General features: G+C 50.2%; 1 protein-coding gene across 2 annotated transcripts in view; it reads right to left on the bottom strand.

The window, feature by feature from the left end:
- Window positions 1-24,374, bottom strand: part of IGSF3 (immunoglobulin superfamily member 3) — an 86,694-nt gene extending 62,320 nt beyond the window's left edge. For both annotated transcript variants that reach the window (XM_040567061.1, XM_040567050.1), the window contains exon 1: window positions 23,916-24,374. In XM_040567061.1, the coding sequence (XP_040422995.1) occupies window positions 23,916-23,970 (55 nt within the window). In that variant the 5' untranslated portion in view covers window positions 23,971-24,374. The remainder of the gene's footprint in view (window positions 1-23,915) is intronic.
- Window positions 24,375-26,300: the final 1,926 nt, after the last annotated feature.

Consider the following 26,300-nt stretch of genomic DNA (forward strand, 5'->3'; position numbering starts at 1 on the left):
ATCCTCCGTGTGTTTGTGCGCGCACACATCGGGGTTTTTTTTTTCCTCTCTAATTTTCGACAACAATGCTCAAGTCCAGAGAAGAATTTTATTCTTCAAAACCCAGCAACTTGCAAGCAAAGGCATCGGGAGGATTACTGGCTCCATCCCGCCCTCTGGACATCGGTGTCCAGACAAAGTTTTTCTCGACAGACACCTTGGATGGGAGCCAGGAGAGATGGTTCTTACCAGCTTAAAGCAAATGGTGAAAAAAGGGTTCAGCACGTCCATCAGGCCGTGCGGCTGAACAGATGGAGTGCAATTCAAACTATTAACTCGGGCTCAGCTTGCTGCTGGTCCGAATTACGTTTCTTTTTACTCTTTATGAAATAACGTGATTTAAGAGACGGACGGGGAAAGCTAGCACATCTGAAACAAACAGGGAGATGAACGGCAGAGGCAAATGCTCCCACACTGTTTGCTCTTCATACAATCTCTTTATCCTGGGGATAGATACTGCTAGAGACAACTAATATCTACGGTGCAGACAGCCTCTTCTCTCCCCATAAAGGCCAAAGGACAAAGCAAACACCACAGCCTTTGAAGCGAAGAACTGTTTTTAAAGCAGGAAGGACAAGATCTTTACTGCACACACAAAGACAGCTCATAATACAATTTCTGTACGCACATGTAGCCTTGCTGCAAACAGGGTATCTGTACACTGCAACGACAATTAAAATTGCACCACCATGCAAACATGCAGCGGCAGGATCTGAAAGTTGCCAAAACAACACTCATTTGGGTATATCTTAGCTGCTGAGTGCACGACCTTGTTTTGTGGACTTTTAATGCACTACTGTTGTTTTTACGTAGAAAACACTTTGCGGAGTTCCCCAACCATCCCGCTGAAAAACAACACTATCAGGAACACGTACCAGCCCTTCCAAAGCTCACTGGCAAGTTCATAACCTCAGGGATCCACAGCATGGATCTCCACACCCTGATGCACACAGGTAGGTTCTCACCAGCCTCGTGGCCAGCATGAAGGTGGGCCTCCTCCTTCTTTTGCCAGTGGCTTTCAGGAACCTGATGGTCACCCTACAACCCATCGTGCTGCTCCAGGTTTGGATGAAACCTGCTTTTTACATTCCTCCTCTTCCATTCCCCTCTCACACCCGCACACAGTACCTCACCTCCCAGCCCCACTTGGTGGATCTGAGGAACGGGAGAGATGTAAGAGGCGGTAAGCATCATGCTTCCCGTCCTGGCTCTAGAAACCCGCGAAACTGAAGGACAGGAGAAGCTGGTGTGGGAAAAGCCCTGCCTGGAAGGAGAGCTTCAGCCTGGAAGGGAGACAAAAGAGATGGTGTTTTGCTGCAACTTGCAGCAAGTTTCTGTTCAGCCTCTCGGATTGAGAGGCATAGGCTCAGCATTGGGTTGAGCTGGGTGCATCTCCAGAGGGGCAAGATGCAGCATATCTACGGTGCTCTTCCCCTAGCCAAGCTGCAAGTCCCTGCTCCAGCACAGAGGGGCACGAGAGCTTTTCAACGCTTAGAAAAAGCACACACCACAGAAAGAAAAAACACTTCTCAAATAAATAATGCAACTGAGAAAAGGAAGGAGAAAAACGATCAGCCTGAGACAGATGTGCAGCACTAGAAGGTCTCTTCCCAAAGGGTTAACTTCTTGCATGGTAAAGCACGTTTGGCAGTTCTCAAGCTCTGGGAATTGCTCTATCCAGGCACATACAATATCAAATTGCATTTCTTAGTGAGCAAGCGTTTTGATTAGCAAAAATAATATGCCTGAGATCCCATTTTAAACTCTTATCTTATCCTCTTGAAGCAAGAGAAGAGCTCACTGAAGGAAGAGTTTTGTGCTCCACACCTCCCTTAGGAAGCCTAGGAGACAGTTAAGTTTGGCATTTGGCTGGTACTTCACTGGCACAGCTGGCTTTTAATTGCAAATCCAATATAATTTACTGACAATGTGAGGGCTGATATGGAGGAGGTAGCAAGCCAAGAGCTACTTTAAAATTAATAACAAATGATGAGGTTTTGCATCTGCTTTTTTTCCAAAAGGCAGCAAATCCCGCATGCTCCAGAGGAAGTGTTCCCTCATCCTCATGCCCTCCAGATGAGGGCTGTTGTCCAGGCCTTTTGAGCTAAGCACAAGAGAAACATGAGCCAGGCAGCTCTTTGCAGCTCCACTGGCATTCCCAAGCCCCGATTTGGAGGAAAGAGGTGTGTGGGGCAAGGAGGAGGAGGCAGGCAGGGACACGTGGCTATGTGGCACCAGACAATGCTACAAGCAGACCGGCTGGCACCGAGGCACCAACAGATGCCCGCCCCCAGCACAGCCCGCTCAGAGGGCTCCAGGGGCCATGGTTTCACCTTGAGCATTTTGGAAAGGCAGGTGAAAAGGAAGAGCTTCAGCAGCAGGGCAGGGGAGAAGCACAGTGCCTGAGTCACCCGGCCGTTCGTGTGCCAACTCACAGCCAAGGCTTCAATGCCTCTCTGCTCAACCCACGGACAAGAAGGGCGTATGCTGAGCATCCCTGTCAGCGGAGGCATTTCACCCAGTAGTGCTGCAAATCATCGCTTATTTTGCCTTTTCAAAATCAACACCCTCCCAGTAATGCCAACTGACTACAGCAAAAGCTAACTTTTCCACACGGAGACACGAAGAGCTCGGAGCTCGGGTTTTTCAGACACAACTCGTCACGTCAGGTGCCCAGATTGAAATACCCTGAAAATGCCCCATTTCAGGAAGGGCCAAATGTTTATTCTTCGGGAGGAAGGTGGGCTTTCAGGTCCCTTTTGGAAGAACAGGCATGCAAAACTGTATCTGAGAACATTGATCCAAGAGTTACTACAATGGATTAGTGGGTACAATGAAAGAGCAGGCGGCTATGCACACAGAAACTCTACCACAGCATCGACACACCAACCTAAACAAAAATTAGGGACCGCACGACCAGGAACCTCTTGCACAAACACTCTCCACGTTGCTGAAAGCGTGGGCCACGCCTGCACCACACCATGCTCCATCAAGCTATCTTAGATAGCAATAGTCACCGCCACCATACCTTTAATCTAAAAGAGAAACTCATGCTCTTAGAAGGAGTATTATCCTAGGTCCCTAATCATTAGAGAGGAATTTAAAAAAGTCTTTATGTTTTCCATATCTTCCAGACGTACAGGGCTGACAGCTCTGAACACCAAATGGATTCTGTAGCTTGAGGGGCTTTTTCTACTCCTGCAGCTTCACAGCAGTTTTCCTTCGCTCAGAGGCTTGAAGGCAGTATTTGTCAATAACTGAACTGCATGCTAATCTTAAACTCTCCTTAAGAATTACTTTGTGCTGTAGACTACAGTTACTAGACAAAAGCATTTCCAAAGAGATTCCTCTTTCTCCTCTCACTGTCCCCTGCACAAACACACGGAGCGCATTTGTGGTTTCTTTTGTTGCTGCTATCATTTGTTCAATTTATAGGTTTTACAGGAAGGGTTTCAGAAGAGAACAAGGACAATAAATGGTGGGAAACAGCTTCTACATAAGAAATGATGGGGCAGGAAAGGACTCTGGCCTGGGAAAGAGAGATGCCTTTGAGAGGATCTTGTAGAAGTCCATACAATTGCAGATGCCGTGGAGACAGTGGTCAAGAAGTGACCGTTTACCATGTCTTACTGTTTCAAAACCAAGGCCTGCCAACCAGGACTGGTCAGATCCAGTTGCATACCAGAGGAGACATTCTTGCAACTCACAGCTGACCTGGGGACCTCCTCGCCAAGGTATGCTGTGCACCTGGAAAGCCTGCACAGCTCCAAACAGGGATGGAAAAAGTGCTTGAAAAAGGACTACTAAATAGGTAGGTCACATCAGGTCCAGGAGGCTCCAAAAACGAGCTGCAACTGCATATCTGCAAAAGGCCTACACACACTTTTTGACACGTGATACTGAGCTAGGTGGCCTCTTAGTCTGACCTGGCAGAGCTACCCTCATGCCCCTTCACAACCTGTGTAATCGCAAGCTGTGCCCATCAGCAATACAGCCGCACCTGGTCTGCAGACTGCATTGGCTATATGACAACAGGAGCAAGTAATGCCCTCTTTCAGCTTTTTGTCTAGAAGCACAGCCAACTGAACTGGCTCCCCCAAACACCCCCTGAACCGCAGCAGGAACTTCTGCCCATGCACAGGGCAGGGAAGGGGAGCGTGCACAAACCCTGCTTGGCTATGAAAAACAAGCATCTGCACTAGACCACGGGAGCTGGCAGGAAGTCCCCAGCAATGAAGACAATTCAGACACAAGTGCTAAAGAGCAGTTATGCTAAAACGTCTCCTTCCTAGTGTGAGAGAGGCTCTGGGCATGCACGCACGAGCAGGTGCGAGCGCCAAGCACACCACTGCCTCCTGCGGGTTAGGGGCTTGCTTGGGGGGGAGCAGCTGACCCTCGCTGCAGGACACGGGGCTCAGCTCGAGGCTGGTGCCAGCAGACGGCTCCTCTGTCTGTGCTCAGCACCACCAGCCCCAGCCCAGAGCTGCAGGACGCAGTGGGTGTACCCGTTCCCCGCTCCGATGCCAGAGGAGAAAGGATGCCATGCCAAGGGCAGGGAAACACCAAGCAGTGTTTTCAAACTGTTCAAGAACATCACTTTATTAATGGTAGTTTTAATTTATCACTTCCCCCCGCCCCGTCTCCTGTACAATCACCTTGCACCACAAAGAAGGCAGGCAGCACCACCGGTGAGGCCACACCAGCAGCTCCTGGGCAGGACACGATGGGAAACGGTGGCGTGGGCAGGAGCATCTTCAAGCTGCAGCAGTCCGTGCGTTGGCCGTTCCCGCAAACCCTGACCCAAACCCTGCAAAACCCAAACCCACAAAACCCTGTTTTGTTTCAAGAAGGCTCTTCCAAGCTCACAGTTGTCCAGCCACTGATAACACATCCCCAAGCGGCTATCTTAATTTGCATCGGCTGAAGACTGTTGTGGTCTCTACAGGAGACCCCGCTACTACAGGTGACACCAAAACCAGGCAATCTTCTAGCAACGTGCACCTGCTATTCTGTGAAGTCTCCTCTTAATGTGCACAAGTAAAAATTAGGTTCAGGCTTAATTTTTGCATAAATGAGTCACAGCGGGGACAATCTCTGTGCGCCGCAACCTGCTGCCAGATGGAAAAAACAATGCTATCAGAAGAAAACACGTGGTAAACCCCTCTGCCCTCCCCCCCAAAACACCATTATTACTGTGAAGCTTCATTCTGGGAAAATTCAGTCTTTTGCTTGATGTATTTCTTGTCATGCCAAGACGGTTGACTGTACTGAAAGGCTGGCTGGAGCCACCTGCAGAACAGCCCTTTCCCTACCCTCCACCCTCTTGCTTTGAAGTTTAAATAGTGCTACCAAGGGTGCCTGATCCCGTATCCTCCTCCTCCACTCCTGCCACCATCCCGCCATGTGGACTGTCCTTCCTGAACCGAGTCGAGCAGCTATTCACTCCTCATTCAAATTCCTCCCACTGCTGAGCCAACTAAGGATGGCTAAGTGGAGAGGTCAGCCAGGAACAATTTATACAATAATTGGTATGGAAATATCACAATCAGCAGGGAAATATCAAAGCACAGGCAAACGAGACAGGAGCAGCCAATGAAGCTTTGTTCTTCCAACAAAACTGCTTTCACTCATCTCTGCTTGCTGCTCTGTTTCACATCCACTCACTTCCACAGCAGATGTTTACTGTCTTTTAAGAAAAACGCTTTCAATAAATATGAAAGAGGTGACATTTCTTTTAATCACCATAGATTTCTCTGGCCTGTGACTAGCTTCCCAAGTTCTGACTGCAAAAGAGGTCTTGTACCTCTGGTATAATTATGCAGCCAGTCAAACATCCAACCCCCTTGCCAAGATCAGAGCCATTTTTCATCCCTTGGTTCTTCTCAGATCTGGTCCTTATATTGACAGATGACTTCCTTACTTTCCACAGCACAGCATTGGTATTCTACAGCTGCACAGTGTTAAATGTGATCTGCCCTTGTGATTTTTTTTTTTTTTTAAAGCAAACCTCATATTATATGAATGTCACATTCCTCTAACTGTTTTTTCTCTGTGTCTATAATTAGGCACATTAAAATACGCTAGTTTTAAACACTGCCTTAGAATGGCTTATTCTTGAACCACAGATCATTTCTATTGCTACAACTTTTCAACTTCTACAAATGCTGGAAAGGAGGAGGAGTAATTCACAGTATCGGACATGGAGAAGACAGGAAACAAACTTGGACTTGAAGAGGAGAGACTCCAGAGTTGGACATGGGGGATAGGTATATTTCGAACTTGCCAGCAGCAAGGAAACTGAGGCACCAGAGAGATTACTCTGTGAGACCATGAAGCGTCTCACAACAGAGCTTCTTCTAACAGACATTTAACTTCTTCAGGAATACCACAGGTGGAGATGAGCCTGTCCTGGGGGATGCACGAGACAAGATCTCCTGCTCTTACAGTTCTGTCATTCTTAACCATACCATCAGAAAGTAGATTTAAACCTATTTGGCTGTGCTAAATTCTGAAACTATTCTTTAATCTACCGTAACTCGAAAAGTCGGGGACCCAAACATCCAGAAACCAGCCAACCAGGCCTGCATAAAGAGAAAAGGGTGACACCCCATTTTAACAAAAGGACAGAGGATGGCAGGACATCCGCTCTGTGCGTCGGTCCCCAAGTCCAACAGCCTGTGGTGCTCAGCCTCCTTACTTCACATGGGCCTGAGGAAGTTGGTGGATCAAGGTGTACCTGATGTAAAAGGTGGGTGATAACATTACATGCTGAGGTATGAGGGAAAGACTGAGCCGACTTGTCCTGCTGGCTAGGATTTGTAATGGTAAGCAACTGTTGGGGGCTCAAATATCTTTGTGCAACATACCCACTACTTATTATGGTTTGACTATTTTCCCGCAAAGCTGCTGAGAAGAGTCCCTTGTAATCTGAAATCCTCATGTTCCCCAAAGGAATTTTGTTTCCTTCCAGTTTTGACTAACCCCAGAGGACAGCAGAGTGCTCAAGCAGCACTACAGGCTCGTTTTGCAGGATGGGCTCTACCCTAAGCACAGAACCTATTTAATCAAGCATTTCTCTTCCTCCAAGGTCAGAACAGGACTTTCCCAGCTCTTGGATCAGCATGTTCTTCATATACCATTCCATCACTACCCTTATCATTATGGGAAAAATACGCAAGCAGAAGCTCCCTAGCAGATTATATTTATATTGGGAATATGCAGGCAGGAAGTGTTGATTTGCCCACGCATTACTTAAAACTTGCACAGCTCCTTGTGTCTTATCCTTAGGAGCTTCTTCTTTCCAACAGCACGTTGAACACACACCCTGCTGACTTTTATCACGACCACTTCTTCCAGGTCTGGTTAAGCACTACTGTACCGACACAGCAGCATTTACAGAGGCCTGGCTGGAACATCCAAGGTACTGCCTACTTTTGTATTTTCCAGTGAAAAGTACTGATGGTTTCATTACTGCCTTCCCGGTTTCATTACTGCCTTCCCAGCCTAAGCTTTGAAGCCACAACCAAAGGTACGCACTGTAAGATTTAATGTAGACCCACACAAAAAGCGCAGTCTCCCAAGACTGATACGTGTGTTTTTTCCTTCTGTTCCTTTAGCTCTTAAAATACACGTAAGGACACACCATTTACTCTGGCATCTCTTGTAGTGGTCCCAGACCTCTAATAGATTCAGCATTGTCATGCCAGTATCAAAGCTATGCAGTATCAACACACGTCTCAGGCTGCTGAACTCTTAGATGGTCTGCGTTCCCAACCTATCTGGAGGGGAAGGAAAAAATGACATTGTTAGAACGACAAAGCTAGGCAGGAAGTTTCTGACAGTTCATTATGCCCTGCAGCCTCTGAATTTCTTTTTATTATCCTTCTTTAGTCTTCAGGTCCTACATGTTCAACAGCCGGGGTCAGTCCTGGGATTGTCAAACACTATTCCCTGCGTGATCACTCACTCTCAGACAATAAGAAACCTCATTTTGTTTCACAGTCAATAATGTTTTAGTATCACTTCTTTTTTCATTTTCCTGCACGCTCTGCAATCCTTCCCAATATTAAACAACAGAATGCCCCTATTATTGCTGTAATTCACCTCATAACATCCCAAATGTTTAAAATACTCTCTAAGGAGAGGAAGTGTGGAGTCCCAAATCTCACCTTCACAATATCCTTGTCAAAAGGAAATGCTATGTACTACCCAGCCTTTCATTAAGGGAATTCCCTCTCTTTCATGAAGAAGTCTTCCAAAATACTTCTGATCCATGAAGAGCTTGGTCCCTTATCTTCCTTTGAACTTCCTTTTCCTGAAGAAAAAGGAAAGCTCCTTGCTCTTTTCATTTGAAGCAAGTGGAGGGAGGGAGCACACACAAGTGCAGCACTCTCCTTTTACCTCCAAGAGGTAAAAGAAGTTTCCAAGAGAAACTCCGGTAGTTCTGGCCCATCTTTCTGTGCTTGTGGAATTTGCTTATTTGGCTTCTTTCCCCCCTCCTTGCTCTGACTCCATGCTTCCTCTTATTTTGGTAAGGATGACATTTAGGAGGTCAGCACTCTGACTCTCTCTCTAGGACCTTCACTTGCATGCTGCTTCTGGGCTAGGGCTGGAGCCTCTTCACACTAAAAACCAGCCATCTAGCAGTTGCTCATCCCCAAATCATTTGTTGTCTAAGATGAGAGATGTAATCTCTTAGATACAGAAAGTCTGGAAGCGCTAATGGCAAGCTGCACGGCTGCACACCCCTCCATCCCTCCCATCGCCTTCCAAAGCACACTTCTCCAGCACTTCAGCTGCGTCCTTCAGCATAGGCTCTGCACCTGGTCCACACCTCCTTTTGAGTTCAGAGTTCTGTAGAAGCAGCACAGCAAAAAGTTATAAAGTGTAATAACTAGAAATGAATGCAGCCAAGAGCAATCTCTCCTGTTTCCTCCTGGCACACTGAAGAAGCATTTGTACCCCTCAGCCATGGCCATTATCATGAGAGAACATCCAATTTGCAAGGCAAAGCTGCCACCATGTACCTCTTCTTCAGCAGAAACAGCTTTCAGGTAAACAGTAAATTAAGTTATCCCTGGAGTCAAGTGTACTGCCTAAAAGCATCCATTTCTTTAAAATGGTTTTCCCACCCCACCATAAAGGATCACAAGAATGCAAAAACGTGGCTGCACAACAGCAGTTTCCATTTTCCCCAAGATTCTCCCAGTGCACTATCGGCAAGATGCTGCCTCTCAAAATCTCCGTGATTCGGTTAGAGACCATCCCTGAAAGACAGATACAGATCCGGGAAGATTCTTCAGCTACCTACTGCCTCTTATTGCTAATTAAGATGTCAGAACTCTTCAGCTCCTTACACTGTAATTTATTAGTTTGACATGCTACAGAGACTTTCAGCAGTTGTCGCCAAATTACCAAGGCTCCCATTTCAAAAGGGAGGACAGGTGCTTTCTGGTATTTGGGAAATCAGAAAAAAAAAAGGAGACGTAGAAGTATTTACGTTACTATTGTTTCCCGTCTGGGAGAAAGGCACACTCCTTCCCCCGACAACCATTCATAACATGATGCTATCACCGAGGAACGAGACGGAGAGTCAGACGGGATTCTCCTCCCTGTGAGGATCCACGCCATGCACCAGCACATGCTGGGGGCCACCCAGCTGGAAAGCAGCTCTGCAGAAAAGGCCCCGGGAGTCCTGGCAGACACTGAGGTGAACACGAGCCAGCAGCGTGCCCTTGCTGCGAAGGAGGCTCTGATGGCATCCTGGCTGCATTAGGAGTGCTGCCAGCAGGTGGAGGGAGGTGAAGCTTCCCCTCTCCTCAGCGCTGGTGAGGGCATGCCTGTGGCGCTAGGTCCAGTTCTGGGCACCCCGGTACAGGAGAGACAGGGACGGACTGGAGAGAGTCACAGGGCCAAAGATGAGAAGGTGCATCTCTCCTGTGAGGAGAGGCCGGGAGAGCTGGGACTGCTCAGCCTGGAGAGGAGGTGGCTCAGGGGGATCTTGTTAGCGTGGATAAACACCTAAAGGGATGGGGCAATGAGCATGGCACTAGGCTCCTTTCAGAGGCGCCCAGTGCCAGGACAAGAGGCACTGGGCACAAACTGGAACACATGAGGTGCCAGCTGAACATCAGAAGCACCTCCTTACCGCGCAGGTAGCTGAGCACTGCCACAGGCTGCCCAGAGAGGCTGTGGGGTCTCCCTCCTTGGAGACCTTCACAAGCCACCAGGACATTGGCCTGTGCGATATGCTCTGGGTGGCCGTGCTCAAGCAGGGGGTTGGACCAGATGTGCTCCAGAGGTCCCTGCCAACCTCAGTCGGTGTGACAGACAATCAGATGGGGTTACATTCACTGCTGCTGTGGGCTCTTATTTGCCTTACCTCAGCACCAGGCACCTACTCAGATCAACCTTGCTGTGCCAGCTCCTCTCAAGAGCAAACAGCAGCAGACACACACTCAGCCTGAGAAGTTCAGCTTAGAAATGTGGTTTCAGTACGCAGTTAACCTGACCTAGGCATCAGCTGCCACAGAGAAAAGCCATCTTGCTTTTCTGCTTACTTTGTTCTTAGCAGCACACGCACTCCTCTCTCCCTGTGCTTGATCCCCATAGCGAGCCAAAACCAAAAAATAACCCACTGAGAAAGACATCATGAACACCTTTTTTTTTTTTTTCCTTTGGAGTAAAGGGACAGGGGCCAACAACGCATCTCATCAGCAGCCAGGGGACTTCACCAACTCGGCCGTGCCGCCGAGGAACACCTCCAGGGAGCAGGAGGCCACGCGAGGCCATGCCGGCAGCCCGCCGGAGGCCACCACGGCGCGTTTCTGGCAGGCCTCGTGGCAAAGCACCAGGTGAAGCAGTGCTGCAGCTGCTTGCCGCAGGCTGCTCCCAAGCACACGGGAGAAAATAGAAGGTCTCCGAGCCACTACTTTCAGCAAACAGCCCTAAGAGCGAGGGACTTAATGAAGCCTAGCTTCCTCTGCCATCAGGAGGGAGGCTGTCTCCAAGGCTAACGATTTGACTGGAAGCTTCAGCTGAAGATTTTCCTGTGGCTGGCACAGTAATTTGGAGACACAGCAAGAGTCCTTGAAGAAAAGGGTCTCTGCAGTCCCCGCCACCCCCTCGCACTCAGCCTCTTCACAAAACTTGTAGGAACTCGCTTATCTGCGAGCTCTCTGCTCCCATCAGATTTGCGTGAAATTGGCCAAAGGGCTCCCAGGTTACCAGGGAAGGGGAGGCAGACGGAGGCAGCACGATCAGATAAGCCACGTTTCTCTGAGAAACCAGCCTGAGGAAACCAAACCAGAGACAGAGGCTGGGAATCACAAACCATGCAGAGGGGAGAGCCAAGGCTTCGGCACTGGAAAAGACAAGGTGGAATGAGGCGAGGAAGGGCTCTTCCATTTGGCAAGGCAGAAGAGGAGGAACTAATTTAAGTTCACAGGAATGAGCAGAAAGCACAAAAAGCTGAACAAATTTCAGAGGCAGAGACAGATAGGAAGTGCTGCAGCTTGAGCAGAAAGACTTGGGTGGGCACGTGCACACATTTAAGTGCTAGAGGCAGAGGCCAAGATTTTGACTTAAATGGAAACGTGAACTTGTAACAGCGGAGACAGGCCAGTCCCATTTTATTAATGGGTAACATTACCTTGACACAGGGATTACAGGAAGAGGTGGAAAGAGCCACAGAAAGAGCCCCTAAAAGCCTTCAAAAAAAAAAAAAGTCCTGAAGCTGGGTAGAGGATACTCATGAGGACCTAAGAAAGGCTCTGCTAGAGAGGCAGGAGAAGGCAAAGACAACAGGACGTGGAGAAAAACTCCAGAAAGAAAGGCAGTTGCTGAGTCAAGGAAGGTAGTGCTGGAGCACCACCGAGACATACATCAGCATTGAACATCAAGAAAACCCTTGCAAAGTAAGTCATGGAGACAGAATAAACTGGCAGAGGTCTGGGCTGGGAGGTACAGCTCCAGCCAGAGCACTCCTTGGGGCTTGCAGAGACAGAGCAGCTGCTGGAGGAGGGGATAAAGCAGCTTTGCACTGAGAGAGAGAGAGAAGCTACGAGTCGTGAACAGCAAAGACAAGGGAAAACAAGCTGGGACCCTTAAGGAAACCAAAAGGGCTAGAAAATCTACATTTGTGATAGGGGTGGAGAAGAGGAGCACAGGGAGAATCACCAGGTCAAGGCAGGCTTTTATCTGTGTGCCAGTCCTCTTTGTTTGTACAGGTTGGTAAGGTTTGGGGAACAAGTTGGAGGTAGAAAAAAGGGGCTATCCAGGAGAAGCATCGCTAGTGTCACCCAGTAAGGCAGAAGTAAAAGCATTTAGGAGGAACGCCGTGACGGGGAGGTCGGCGCACTCAGGAGGCTCGCACCAGCAGCATGCCGCTGCGTGACAGCAGAGGCGGCAGGTGCTGTGCACAGGAGAGAAGGCAGAAAGCATCCTGAGGATGGGGGCACATGCCACTGCCTTGGTGCTGTGAACAGCTATGGGACAAATACCAATGAAAGAAAGGGGGAGGAAACGTCTAAGTCCAGGCACAGGAGGAGGAAAGCAGAAAGACCCCAAAGGGTGTTGGCTGAAAACCAAGACAAGCGGAAGCCGTGCTGGCAAATGGGGAGCGCTGAGAAGCCAGGTACCCCGCTGCTGCATGTGGGCGCAGGGAGGGAGGTCCCCAGACTAAGCAACAGCCCCTGCTGCGCCAGAGGGGCCCCAGCCGCCAGCACCACGCCAAGAGCCAGCACACACACAACGAAGAAAGGGGCATGCCCTTGTGACCACGGGCACCACAGCCTGACTTGATGGATGGAGTCTGGAAAAAGCTGCAAGCCGGATTTTTTCAGGGTGACAGCATCAGCTCAGACACACCACAGCTTGGGCACAAGTCCAGAGGTCCTCCTGCCACAACACTTCTCGGCACCCATGTGGTGAGAGGAGAGGGGCCAGCGTGGCCGAGAGATGCTCCAAAGGCAGCACACCCCAACGCAGCAAGAGCAGGCTTGCCCCTTCCCACGTCTGCAGATCTGTAAGGAAGCACAGCCCCAGTCTCTGGGCACAGACCACAAGTCTCATGGTGACTGAAGAGCGTGTGTCACTTCAAACACAAAATCTTTCCCGATGATCTGCGATAAGGGATGGCGAGGGGAGAGGCAAACTCTCCCTCTGCTGATACGCAGCACTGATCGTCCTCCCGCCTGAACTCCCCGAAGAGCAGATGCACGCAGAAGTTTTGATCTTCAGCTACGTATTTAGCAGAGCCTGGTCCCTTCTGATCAGGGAGTTAAGGAACGGCTTACATAGCTACCAGGGAGAGACGTTTTTTATTTATCTGATTTCAACATGCCCAAGTTATCTGACTCTAGAGGAATTCAATTAATGAGAATAAAACTCTTGTTTGATGCAAGTCAGGAAGGGTTTTTTCTCCCTCCTGTAAATAGCTACACCCCAGAGATTTTACCCTGATTATGGGCCCTGACAGCGAATCAGTGAAACCAGCTGATGAGACACAGACACTGCACCAGAATGCCACACACTCCAAACCAGTCAGGGACTGAAGAACCTGGTGGACACCAGCACAAAGGTGGGGAGAAGGTGACACAGAGACCTCCACTACCATGGAGATGGGGGGTGGGAGCTTGGTTTATTGTGTTTTTATTTGTTTTAACACACTAACTTTTACCATACCATTAAAACACTCCTTCCTTCCCACCTGGAAGAAGACCAGAAGCCACCAGAGCAGGCAGGAGGGAAGCTGGAGAGAGCTGTGCAGTGAAGCAAAGACAATGCCACCAGTTATGCAGTGCTACTGAGCACATCCGAGCATGAAGAGAAGCACTGAAGAGGCGAGAAGGACTGCAAGAAGTTCAAAAAAAAAATTATCAGTGACTGCACAAAGCAGTGATCACATGAATGGAGATTTCCACCTGCTCCAGGTCTGCTGACCCCCCCTGCTGAGGAAGGACCCACTCCCATGCTTCTGCCCAGCAAAGCGGTGTAAACAAGACCCAAACCATCTCCAGCCACAACAGGCTGGGCTGACAGGCTCCATCAGGCCAGGATGACACGAATGCATCAGCACAGCAACGGGTCATGCCTGAGCCCAGATGAACTGCTGGTACCATCGACGGGGGAGAAAGAACCAACACTGACAGCAGTATAGGCATACAAAATTTTTACCCAGATAACCCTCTGCTAAAGTCGGTTGGTTTAAGAGGAAACATAAGAAGGAACATTACAAATCACTGAATCAATGGAAACCAAACGCATGGCACAAAGCTCTTCTTATCAGACGATTTTTCGTAAAATTCTGCCATAAGAGACAAGCACAGTTCCAGACACCAGCAGCGCTTGTCCTAGGAGATTTACCCAATGTGTATTCAATGCACATTTCACTAAAATACTCATTATTATATCCAGCCAGGAGACCAAACAAACATCCATAATTTCCTTTGACACCTCCTAGCTGCACTGCTCTGACAACAGCAACCAGAGGCATCCAGTGCTACTACATGCCAAAGAGAAAAAGAAACTTTAACTACCTCCCTAAACCTCTTCAGCACAGCAAGAGAGAAGAATCACAGGCTGAACTAGCCAGAATTCATCCGTTGCTTAGGACAGCACCAATAACACCTCCTGGCTGTATACTTAGGATAACACACGTAGGTGTTTCTGCAGTCTTCTTATGCAGAAACCTCAGGAACTCTTCCTCCTCTTCCCTAAGGGAAATTCAAGACATTTGAGGTTTAACAGCTGCAACAAACAGTCTTCTCTTACAAGAGAAAATATTCAGGAACAAGATAACAAGAGACACAGTTACTGAAACAGGATGAAAACACAGAACAAGCCTCTGGGGTCTAAGCACTGTCCTAATGACTGCAGACTGCTACTCTGAAAATCTGAATTCAAGTATACAGCTCTCATCATTGCTTGCAGATCAAATAGGAATGGCAAGATGCAAACGTTGCTGCCTGCAAGAGCAGTAATCTAAGCCACCATTTGCGAGCAACCTGCTAGCAATGCCACAGCCCCTGCAAAAGACAGAAAAAAATCTGCAAATGCCCTTGATCTTGCATTCATTCCCCAGTAGATTACTGTGCTTAACCCAAACATCCCTATTTTTCTGTTGGGGGAGCTGAGTGCACTGTCTTTATTATATGTAACATGGCACAGAAATACATACACTATTCAAATCTGATTGCAGACAAAGGAGATGGGTTAAATAAAGGGAAATCTTGCCCAGAGAAGTTGTGGATGCCCCATCCCTGGGAATGTTTAAAGCCAGGTTGGATGGGGCTTTGTGCAACCCGGTCTAGTGGGAGGCATCCCTGCCCGTGGCAGTAGGGATGGAATTAGATGGTCTTTAAGGTCCCTTCCAACCCAAACCAATCTATGGTGCTATAATTCTACAAATAATACCAACTATGCTCCTTTAAAATAGGTTTAAGAACATTTTTTCACTTACTTCACAGCCAGGAGATACAGCAATTGTACAAAGCCAACTCAAAATTAGCAAATAATTTTGCCTGTACATGAGAAGAGAATGCAGATGCTAAATACATTATATAGACAGAAGTGTCATCAAAGCAAAGAAGGTAAAAATAGCGAAGTTATCTGTAAGATGACTAAGCAAATGGATTTTCAAAAATATACTTTCAAATACGACACCCTTTTCTTAGAGCTACAGACATCCGTTTAGGTTTGTTAATTTCTCAATTCTTTCTTTTGATAATTTATTTTTGGCCTCTCGCTGTTTAACGCGCCAGCATGCTCCCCCAGAAGCCTCTCTGCACCCTACCCACACTCAAGACTCACATCCATGTACCGAGAACAATGTAGAAACCAGTGCTCATCAGTCCTGTAACTATAGAGCACCTAACACAGCACTTCTATGGTCACATACATGCATTTCTTTTACACAAGACCATCCATTGGAAAACTTGAGTGCTGCTGTCTCCCAGCTTAGCTTCTACCCCTTCCTCACCATCCCTGCAGATCCGGTGGGCCTTCATGGCTCTGCTGATGGCTTCCAGGACCAATAGACTCTTTTCATTAGTGAAGTCTCACTTCCAGCATTCTTACAGTCAAGAAACAGTCTACCTCTTTTCCAGGCCAGTGCCCGGAGCAGGAGATGAGATTTTGCCACCTGAGGAACAGCTGTGGTTGGAGGAAGCATGAGCAGCAGAGCTCCTGCTGCTGGGGTAGGAGCTGCAGCTCCCAGCACCTCTCCCTCCGCACGCTCTGCAGCATCCAAGCTCACAGGCAGTGCTCTTCTGCCCCTCTCTTCCATCAACACCCAGATGTCTCCCTAAAGACAATTATCCTTCCCTCAGATTAAGTCTCTTCAGGGACTTTGCTGGCCTCCACACAGCTGCAGTCACTGGTAGTCAGCACCTCTGAGGTAACAGTAGTAGCTGGTGCTTGGCTGCGTCTCCCAGGTAGGTCATCCCCATGTCATGGCAAAGCCCCGTACATGGCTCTCCTCCAGCCCCTTCTCATGGACAGGTACCTCCTGGTGCTCTGAAGAGCCTGCTAGGAACCCAGCTCTCCTCCAGCAGCCACATGCCAAACCCTGGGCTGCACTTCCCAGCATGCGGGTTTCTAAGGCTCCAGCCCATTACATCAAGATCATTAGGATGCTTTTAGTGACATATCCCAGTGGGCCTGCTAGCACAGCTATTAGGTGTTTGAGGCACAATGAATCTTTCCCTCACACTCACCCCTCTCATCCCTACATCCTCCCTCAAAACAAGCCAGCCAAAAGATGGGGACAGCCTGGACCACCCGTTTTTTTTTTCCATCCAGATGAGAGCCAGGAGATGCAGGACGGTACGGGCAGGCCTCTGAGAGGCCACACACCTCTCCGAGGCACGGCTCCCCCAGTCCTCGCCTGCCGTAGCTCAGCGTGGCCTCAGATGGCATGGCCGCACATTAACTTCCCCCAGGAGGAAAGCAGCCTCCCTCCCACCACACCTCCGCTTTCAGACAGGCACAAATCTGAATAATTGCTCCTGGAAGCCCTGTCCTTCCCATGTGGGTACAGTGCAGCAAGGTCCCCTACCAAGCTCCCTGAGAGCACCCAAGCCAATGCAAACCCATGGCCTCACAGCAAAGAGGAGCGAGGGCTTGTTGACTTAAAGCATTTGACAGCTACACACTCTGGATTAGATTTAAGTACTGACTAGCTCGTGGCACGGGACTGATTAGACATAGCAGCTCTACACGTGCCGGTGACCCACAGATCAACCGCAGTGCTGCGACAGCTGGTACAGATGCAGGGTACACCTGGGGTACACCAGTCCCCTCTGCGCAAGGCGAGCGTAGAGCTCAGGGTAAACATCCATTCTCCTCTGCCCCTAACACCGATGGTAAAATCCATCGGGGAATAACAATCTCTTCCACACATTGCTCACAATGTGTGGAGCATTAGCAAAAGGTGGCCTGCTTGGTTAACAGCAGCTAGCAAGGCCTTGGCCGTAACACTGTGCTTTCCCCCCACAACCCCTAGGACACCTTTTCAGTCACCCTCTCTATTTCAAGGAGCGGGGCACAGAGGCGGAGTGCCTTTCCTCTAGTTGCATTGCAGATCACAAGCAGCCTGGCACCCTAAGGGTGAAACCCTCCAGGCACCGTCTGCAGGCCACAAGCAGCCAGCAGAAAGCCGGGTGGTGGCACAGTATGGCGCCTCACGGTGCCCATGCCCTCATCACAAAGAGATTTATCACCCAAGCGGGTGGCTCAGCAGCAATCTCTGTCCCTCCTGTGCAGTGGGATCAGACAGCAGAGGAAGGAGGCTGGCAGGAGCCAAGGCAAAAGCTCAGGAGGCGGAGGGGGCTGAGGACCTGACAGGAGGAGAAGGGAGGGAGCAGCACGCGCTGAGCTGGGGAGATGAAATGATATGGCAAGAGGAGGCAGAGCACTCTGAAAGCACACCGGAGATAAACGCATTCAGATAATTGCTTAGAAGGGAATAAATATTAGTAAGTACTATAATTACCACGAACACTTTACAAAGCCGTACGAAGAAACATGACTAGGAGAAGGGCTGGCACACAGGCTTGTTGGGAGCTCCTATTTCAAGCTCGCAAGAAAGAACCAACAAGGCCTGACACCCGGGTTGGTAATTTCGGGCTCGCAGCCAGCCACAGCCCGTTGGCAAGATCGTAGGTACTGGGTAACTTGAGTTAATAAGTGCCAGACTCCAGCAGCACAGCTTTCTCGAGTAAAGAGCTTCTGGATGACTTCTGGCAACAGCCTTCTGCCTTCTCCCGTGGCTCTTATTCATAGTCCAGCTCCACCTTCAGAGAAATTTGGAGCAGCCTGGGCAGGTTCCTACGTCACTACTGACGATGCCGAATGGAGGCAACAGGAGTTATCCAAGAAGTAAGGCCTCACTTTACCCAAGCAGCCAAATCTCCATACTCACACTCTCATGAGAGATCAGAGCCCTTCTTTCCCTGAGAGACAAACAGAAAACCTTTTGCTTTTGGGGGTCTCAGCATCACACTCTGCAGTATCCATTTCTCTACAGGCCTCAGAAACCACCCATTTCGCTCAGCACCCTCCTCAATGCCGAGCTCCTCACGCTCACACACCAGACATTCAGCTCTGCAGAGTCCACAGAACAACGCGTCTACCTCACCTCTGTTCCTGCTGCCTCTAACGAGCTTATCAGCCTCCATACAAAGGCCAAAACCCATAAAAGTGACAGTGTGCCGTAGGCAGAGAGATCAGGGACGCAGGTGGGGTTGAACCAACCAACAAGGAAACAAACAAACTCCCCAGAACAGCCAGATGCAGCACCCACTCCCCACTACTCCCCTTTAATCACAAAGATGGGAACGTGTTTGCTGGGAAGAGAAGCTATCTGCGTATCTCCACTTTTGAACTAGTCAAAAACAAAAACCAAACAAACCACAGAATACACCACTTGGCAGCGCCGCCACAGCCATGCATCAAAATCACCTCCAACCACGTCAGCCCCTGACAAGCCATTTTGCAAGGGCCAGAAAAACAAAACCCAGGGCGCCAAACCGACCAAACAGGCGGTGTTAGAGTAACGCTGATGTTGCTCATGGTTGCACAGCTGCCCTGCATGGTGCTCTGCAACACACACTCAGATCTGGCCGGTTTCTGCTGTCTTGACAGGGCCAGCTTCGTGGCTGCACAGGAACCTCCTCAGCAGCAGCCACAGTGCTTCCTGACCAGTGAAGTCCAGCTGCTGCCAGGACTAGGAGAGAGAGGTGAAATGCTATGAATATTTTCAAGTCCCAAATGGAAGCAATAGCTTGGCAGGAGAGAAGCTGGCTGAGGGCGGAGTTAAGTACTGCCCTGGGACAAGAGGGTGCAGACAGACCTCACTATCTACATACAGTTCTCTTGCACTCAGGAGTCATTCAGGCTTTGAAAGCTGTGGGCGTGGTGGTTAAAGGCCCAGCACTCGGCAAGATCCTGCCTCCAGAGCCTTCTCTCATCTACCTAAGCAGCTGGGTTCATCACCTCACTTCCCCTCCCAATGCTTTCCCACTGCCCATCTTTTCCCCGCTCCCGCACATAACTGAGAGCTGTCTCTTCCTTCCCTGCAGACCTGACACCCAGCAAGAGCAGGAGCTGGACCTGCAAACACCAACCAGGCACCAGCAACAGACAGAAATCAGAAAGACGGAGCCACAGGAGCAGTGCTACTTTTAAGCACTTGTGCAAGCGCTGTGCAGCAGAAACTGAAGTCCTGAGTGGCAAAGCCTCTCCCTTTTCGAGAAAAGCTTCCCATCCTTTAACTGAGATGGCTTGGTTTTGTGCTCGTGTTCAATTACTCTCAGATTATTGAAATGCGACTTTAGCAGCAGCTAGAAAGGCAAGATTTCCTCTTGTCTCCTTGCCATTTTCTACTTAAACCTCCTAATGACAAAAAGCTTGCTAACATGCATCACTGGAAACATGCTCTCAATACACTGATGGAGACAGGGTGAGCAACAGGTTAGAGCTGGCAACGACATAAATGCAGGGCAGCTGCCCTAGGCCCATAGCAGGCAGCTGCAGACTTAACTTCTTTGCCCTGCAATTTACTCAAACCCCACATTGTCTAGAGAGGCATCGACTTGAGCCTCTGCATAGCTGATAGGAAACAGATGCTGAATGTCACCAGACATTTAACCAGAGAACCATTCCTTAAGAGTATTTCATAGGAATAGAAAATAGACGGCAATACAAAAATGGTGTCGAGACAAATTTAGCAGGTTATCATTAAGGAGTATTTAGTAACTCAAAAGCCAGAGGCAAATCATAATGCTGCAGTTTTCCAGACACTGGCTGGAGGGCCTGAACATCCTTGGTACGAGCAGACAAGTCACATCACGAGCAGAAGAACCCTAGCAACAAGAAGAAAACTCAATTGTGCTTTAAAAGCTTTCCCCTTTCTTTCAGGCAGTTTTCCCAGCCTAGTAAGTTTCTGGGCAGGGTCTGAAGATTGCTATCTGTCACACAGTGAGGAGCATGCTTCCAGCTTACAGCACTCTCCGATTCATCTGAGTTAAACCACCTAAAACACCTCTGGCTTCATACTAGTCTGTATAACCTTTGTGACAACGGCTGGAGTGTGATTGACTTTGTAGGGGTACAAAAGAAGACTGAGACAACAGGAAGGATGGAAGAGAGAACAAGAGAAAACACACCAGAAAAAACACTTTCCTGGTCCTAAATATTTGTTAAGTCTCCAACAGTGAAGCACTCTCCTTCCCAAACCTAATGCGACCTCTCCCCCTGCAAAGTCTGCGCGTCTGTTTATTCTGCCTTTCACTTTACATAATGGGTCTGGTTCCAAGTACACATTCGATTTACAATAAAAACCGCTTTAATAAAGTAATCTAACTTGACGGAAGGTCAACTAGAAGACAACAATTCGCATAAACCAAAACCTCCTGTGTAAATAAACAGGGTTTGCTGGAGCCTCAGGATGTCACGCAGCCCGGCCAAGACTGAAGGGAGGGAGCCTCCCCCCGAGGAATCCCATTTGGGGACGGGAAGAATTACACTTGGGGACGTGCATGAGTGGAGCCTGCCAGCCCAGCAGAGACGGCTGGGGCGGGCATGGCAAGGCAGCCTCCGCCGCACAGCCTCAGCCTGACTGCGTGACATCCCGCAGCTCATCCCCAAAAGAAACACGGTCTGGGTCCTGCAGCACGCACCCAGTGACCTAGGGGCAGTGAACACGGGGTGACAGCGTTGCAATCGGCTTGCAAAAGGAAGCTCACAGCAGAGCACTTTGGGCAGACACAGATGGAGCAAGCACGATCTTGGCCACCGATGCTAACAATGCATCCTGGAGCAGATGAGGCTCCCGCGACGCTCCTGGGCTGCTAGCTTTGGTAAACAAACAACCCCAAAGCCCGCGTGTGCAAACACCCACTCTGCCGTTTTCTCCATCAGCAGCAGCAACGCAGGAGAGAGCAATAACAGAGCGCTTTGGCAGCGCTCGGCAGCTCCCCAGCCAGCACCCCTTCCCCACCAGGCAAGCTCCGCTGGCAGCCAGGCCTGTAAGATCATCCCCCGTCTCTCCGGGAGTCGCCCCTGCATCATTATTTCACTCCAACATGCCATTTACAAGTGATCCGCAGTTTCAAGACCTTCCGCAGGCTGTACTCCCCTCCAGGAATCGCAAATAAATCACCAATTACTATGCATGAATAGAGAGAGGAAGAGGGTAATGAGTCTATGTACATATATACATATGCAATGTTTGAACACAAAGAGCTGTAAATTGCATTCACAGGTGGCATTCTGGATACTGCAGGAGACTCAAAGACAGAACTATTCATAAACCAGTCACCAACGTGAATGAATTCAGCATTCCCCAGAAGCCTATTGTGTTTCCTATATATTACACCATAAATATGAGTAGTATCAGACTTCGCATCCCCACAAAAAAAAAAAGAAGGTAAATCTTGCAACTACACATAGGATTAGCACTGGCTGGCACAAGTATTAATGGTCTTCTCGCTGCATGAGGATTATTTACAGCACTTGCTCTATTTTCCCATTTTGTACTTGCTGTGATGAAGTGCCACTTGTTTAAAGAACCCTGTAACAAACATTGCAGCGAGAGGGGGAAAAAAACAGCAGAGATCTACAAATGTTACACCCACATGCCAGATGTGGGTTTTCAAACCCCAGGTTTCCAGTTACTTGGATTCCGTTAGCTAGTTAATGCTTGATACGTTGCATTAAATCATCCGCTGGTTCTTTGCATAACCGCGACTCCTCCTTCGGTAATTCTGATGAGTTTGCAAAACGGTAAGGAAAAATCGAGTTGTATTTCTTCTCCTGTACACTCAGCCCACAGTGTCTTATCCTTACATTCTAGCATTAACTGTACTTGTTTGGAAAGCTAGTCCTTTTCTACCCACTCCGAGATTCATGCTAGGAAGCAAGGCTTTTTACTCCCAGCCTCTCCCCCAGTAAGTCAACAATGTCTCAGCTTCACACACAGCAACCTCAAACCACTTCAATGCAACTCCAGGCTTTGAGTCGCGCATCCCTGGCCTTGTTAAAACCACTGAAAAGCACCCAGAGATGGCTCAGAACCACCATGGGGTGCCTTACACAGGCGCCTTGGTCCCACTTGTGCACCTCCTCGGGAAGCCTTCGGCAAGGCAATGCCCTCTGCTGCTACGCGGCCGCATCGGCCGGGTGCGCTTCGGGGCGACGGGCTGCTCGCTCCATATTAGGAGCACTTAACCCAGAAGAAGGGTGTTATTGCTCCTCAGCTGGGGAGATCCGGCATGCAAAGGCAAGGCAGCAAGCGAACGCTGCTCATCTACACCCATCTTGTGGGCTACGGCAGGCTGCCCGTAGCAGCGGGGCAGAGGCACCCTGGATAAACTTAGCTTTAGGATGGTTTCTGTCAGGGAACCCAAAGGAGAAAGCTACTGGTTAGGGGAAGTTTGAACCCTCTCCAAAACCATTTCAAAGAGTTGTCTCTCTTTCTCTTTCCTAAAGAAAGGCAGGCGGCATGAAAAGCCACATGCAAGCGTGCACAAACACAGATTAGAGACATGGGAGCATGGCTGTGACTTAAGATGTAGTTTCCAAATCGGCAGAGCAGGTACGTGACAATTCCTAAGGCAGGAAGACCGCCAGCCTCGCCACTGCTTCCACAGCATTAGTGCAAGCAGAAAATCTTACCAACTAAAAGGCAAACCACAACAACTCCAGGGTGGCTCCGTATATACACAGGCAACAACAGCGTGAGGGTGCTGTGCTGTATTTTCTACAACCGCTCCTATTGACTCATCGGGGCTAAGCCAGGCTCGCAGGCTGCTGCAAAAAAGCAGCCTTTTAATTGTCTCCTGTTCTGCCGTTCCCAAATTTGCAGGAGGGGATCTCGCACCGCTACGGCGCCTCTCCTCCAGCAGCGGGATCCCAAAGGACTTCGCAGAGCGGCGTGCGGGCACTCGCGGGATGGGACAAACCCCGGCGCTTACGGGGTTTGGGGCGCAAGATGTATCGGCACAGGGCACCCGATGCGGGCAGGCAGGGACGGAGGAACTACCGGAGGAGTTTGGAGAGGCAGCACAGAGCAGCCCAGCCGCGTTTCAGACCGCGGGGGCCGCCTTCTCCAAGGGTCTCCCCCTTACCCCACCAGAGCCGGGAGAAGGGCTCGGCCCCTGCGCCCCATGCTGCCCCCCGTGTCCCCCAGCCCTGCCCCTCGCCCCAAAAGGGGGCACCCGGCTCCGGCCGCCCCTGGGGCTGCCAGGGGAGGCGAAACCCTCGCCCCCCCCCCCCGCAGACATCTTCCTCCCCTCCTCCCTCCGCCTCGCCGGAGCCGCGTCCCCAGCCCCGGGGCGGGGTAGGGGGGGACCCCCGGGGGTCCCGCCGGCACTTACCGAGGCAGAGGAGGAGCAGCAGCGGCGGGGCCAGGTGCGGCGGCGGGGTCGGCATGGCTGCGGGGCTCCGGGTGCCTCTAGGTCCCGCCGCTGCCGGGGCGGGCGTCGGGCCGGGCCCGGCGGCACAAAGGGAAGGCGGCGGGGCCGGCACGGGGAGGCGCCAAGGCGGGCGGGGGCATCGCCCCCGCAGCGGGGCGGCCGCCGAGCCTCCCCCCTCTCCTCCTCCTCCTCCTCCTCCTTTTTCTCCCCTCCTCTCCCCGGGGAAGGAGGCAGGAGGATGGGGGGAGATCGCCTCGGCAGCGCAGAGCTTAAAAAAAATACAAATATATAAAAATAATAACGATAATACCGGGAGATGAGGGGGCGAAACGACAGCCCCGCGGCCGCAAAGTTCCAAAAACCAGCGGGGCCGCCCTCACCTGCCCGCCCGCCCGGCGCTGCCGCCGCCGCCGCGGGGTGCCCGGCGCTTCCTCCCCGCCGCCAAACTCCTCCCCCGGCCCGCCCCGGCCCGCCCCGCTCCCCCCGGCGGAGGGCGAGGGCGGCGGGACCCCCCCCCGGGCTGGGGCAGCCCCCCGAGGGGCGGGCAGGGGGCACGCGGGGTCGGGGTGCGGGTTGGGGTAGGCGCTCGGGAAGGGTTAACCCGCCCCGGTGTGGGGCGGGGGTGAAGCCGAGGTTGTAAAGGGTAAAGCGGGTTTCTTTGTTTTTAGGGGAAGGGGGGCCCTCGGGGGCTGCGAGCTGGGAAGGGTCCCCAACGCTCCCCGGCGCTCCGGGAGGGCTGCCCCCGCCGGCGGTGGGATGCTGCCGCCGGGCGTCAGCGCCCGGAGAGCACGGAAAGTGCACCCAGGGAGCGCTGAAATGCTCAGTACGGCAGCACGAGGGACCAGGGGTCTTGTTTGTGAACTGGAGATGAAGGACGCCCTTCTCAAGGGCACAGATGCTCGAACATCCTTATGAGCGAAGCCCCTGTTTGCTCAGTTGCTCGTAGAAGTAAGACGAGAGATAAAGAGTGACACGAATAGCACAGCAGGTACCCTCCTGGCGCTCTGATCCCACACAGACCCTGTGCAGGAGACCCTTCTGCCTATGCACAGGGTCCCAGATCAGGCCTGGGTGCTGCAAATGCAGGAACCCAACCCGCCTGTGCCACACCAAGGCAGCCCCAAGCCTCCTGGTAAGACCTGCCAAGTCCCAAGAAGCTGCGCACGCAGGACTCAGAAGCTGTCTGTACTGCCATACGGACTCGTTTCCCGGAGCGGTGGCTGTGGCAGATCCAGTGGTAGCTACCACCTAGTGACCCAGCAAATTCTGTTTCTGCAGGCTAATAACGTTAAGCTGTGACATTTTCGGAGTGGGAGGTTTAATTTGCAGCTTTGTCATGCTCTGAGAACGGAGGAGCCGGAGAGCAGAATGACTGGGGAAGAGTGGAAGAGAAAGGGTTAGCGATGTCTTTGCGCTGAAAATGAAGCTCACGCATTGGCCCTTAAGCTTTAATTATATCTAGACTGCCTTCAAGTGAGACTTGGAAAAAGAACAGAGGTGATGATAAGAGTTGATGGAAAACACCAGTCTATTTGCCTTCTCTCTTAGGTGATTTTGGGGCTGAAACGTCACGCAGTGTGATATCACTGAGCTTGCTTAACATTGTTCGCGTGCAGTCTCCTATTACAAGGCCTCATGAACAAGCCCACGAGTATTTAGAGCAAGCGCTGGGGGGCTAATTTGAAGAAAACCTTCAGCATTTCTAACTGAATGCAGGGTAAAGATCTTTAATGCTTCAAATGATGTATAACTAGAGAAATAAATAATAGCAACAAGGAAAAAAAAAAGAAAAAAAGAAGCGAACTAAGAAATACAGAGCACAGGACGGGAAAAAAAACATTTGCTCAGGATACACTGAATGAAAAGGAAACATTAAAGCTTGCTGATACCACAAAGGTTTTCTAGATGGCAAGGGATATAGATCAGGGACCCACTCTGTTCCTGTCTGGACAAATTATTTCCATCTCAGGCTGGAAACACTAGCACGATTCAGGTGAGCTCCCAGAGCAGTTCAGGGAAAACAGTTCAGGGAAAAGCTGGGAGCAGAGCCCTGCTTTCCTGGCTCTGAATGCATTGCTTTCACCAGCAGAGCCTGTTGCAAGACAATTTGAGGTGAATTTGGGTGCATTCTTACTTTTTACAGTACATGTGACCGCACAACATCCGAGCCTAACAGGAGCACAGAAATGCCCTGCAAAAATGTTATCGGAGATTCACTGAACATTCACATCCTCTTCAAAGAGCTCTTGCAGAGTATTGCATTAATGCACAGTAACAATAAAAATATAAAAAGACCATGGAAATGACATTATAGCATTATAAGATTAATCCAATTCCAGTCAAATT

Source organism: Cygnus olor, chromosome 1, assembly GCF_009769625.2.
Source record: "Cygnus olor isolate bCygOlo1 chromosome 1, bCygOlo1.pri.v2, whole genome shotgun sequence".
In the NCBI taxonomy this organism is placed as follows: Eukaryota; Metazoa; Chordata; class Aves; order Anseriformes; family Anatidae; genus Cygnus; species Cygnus olor.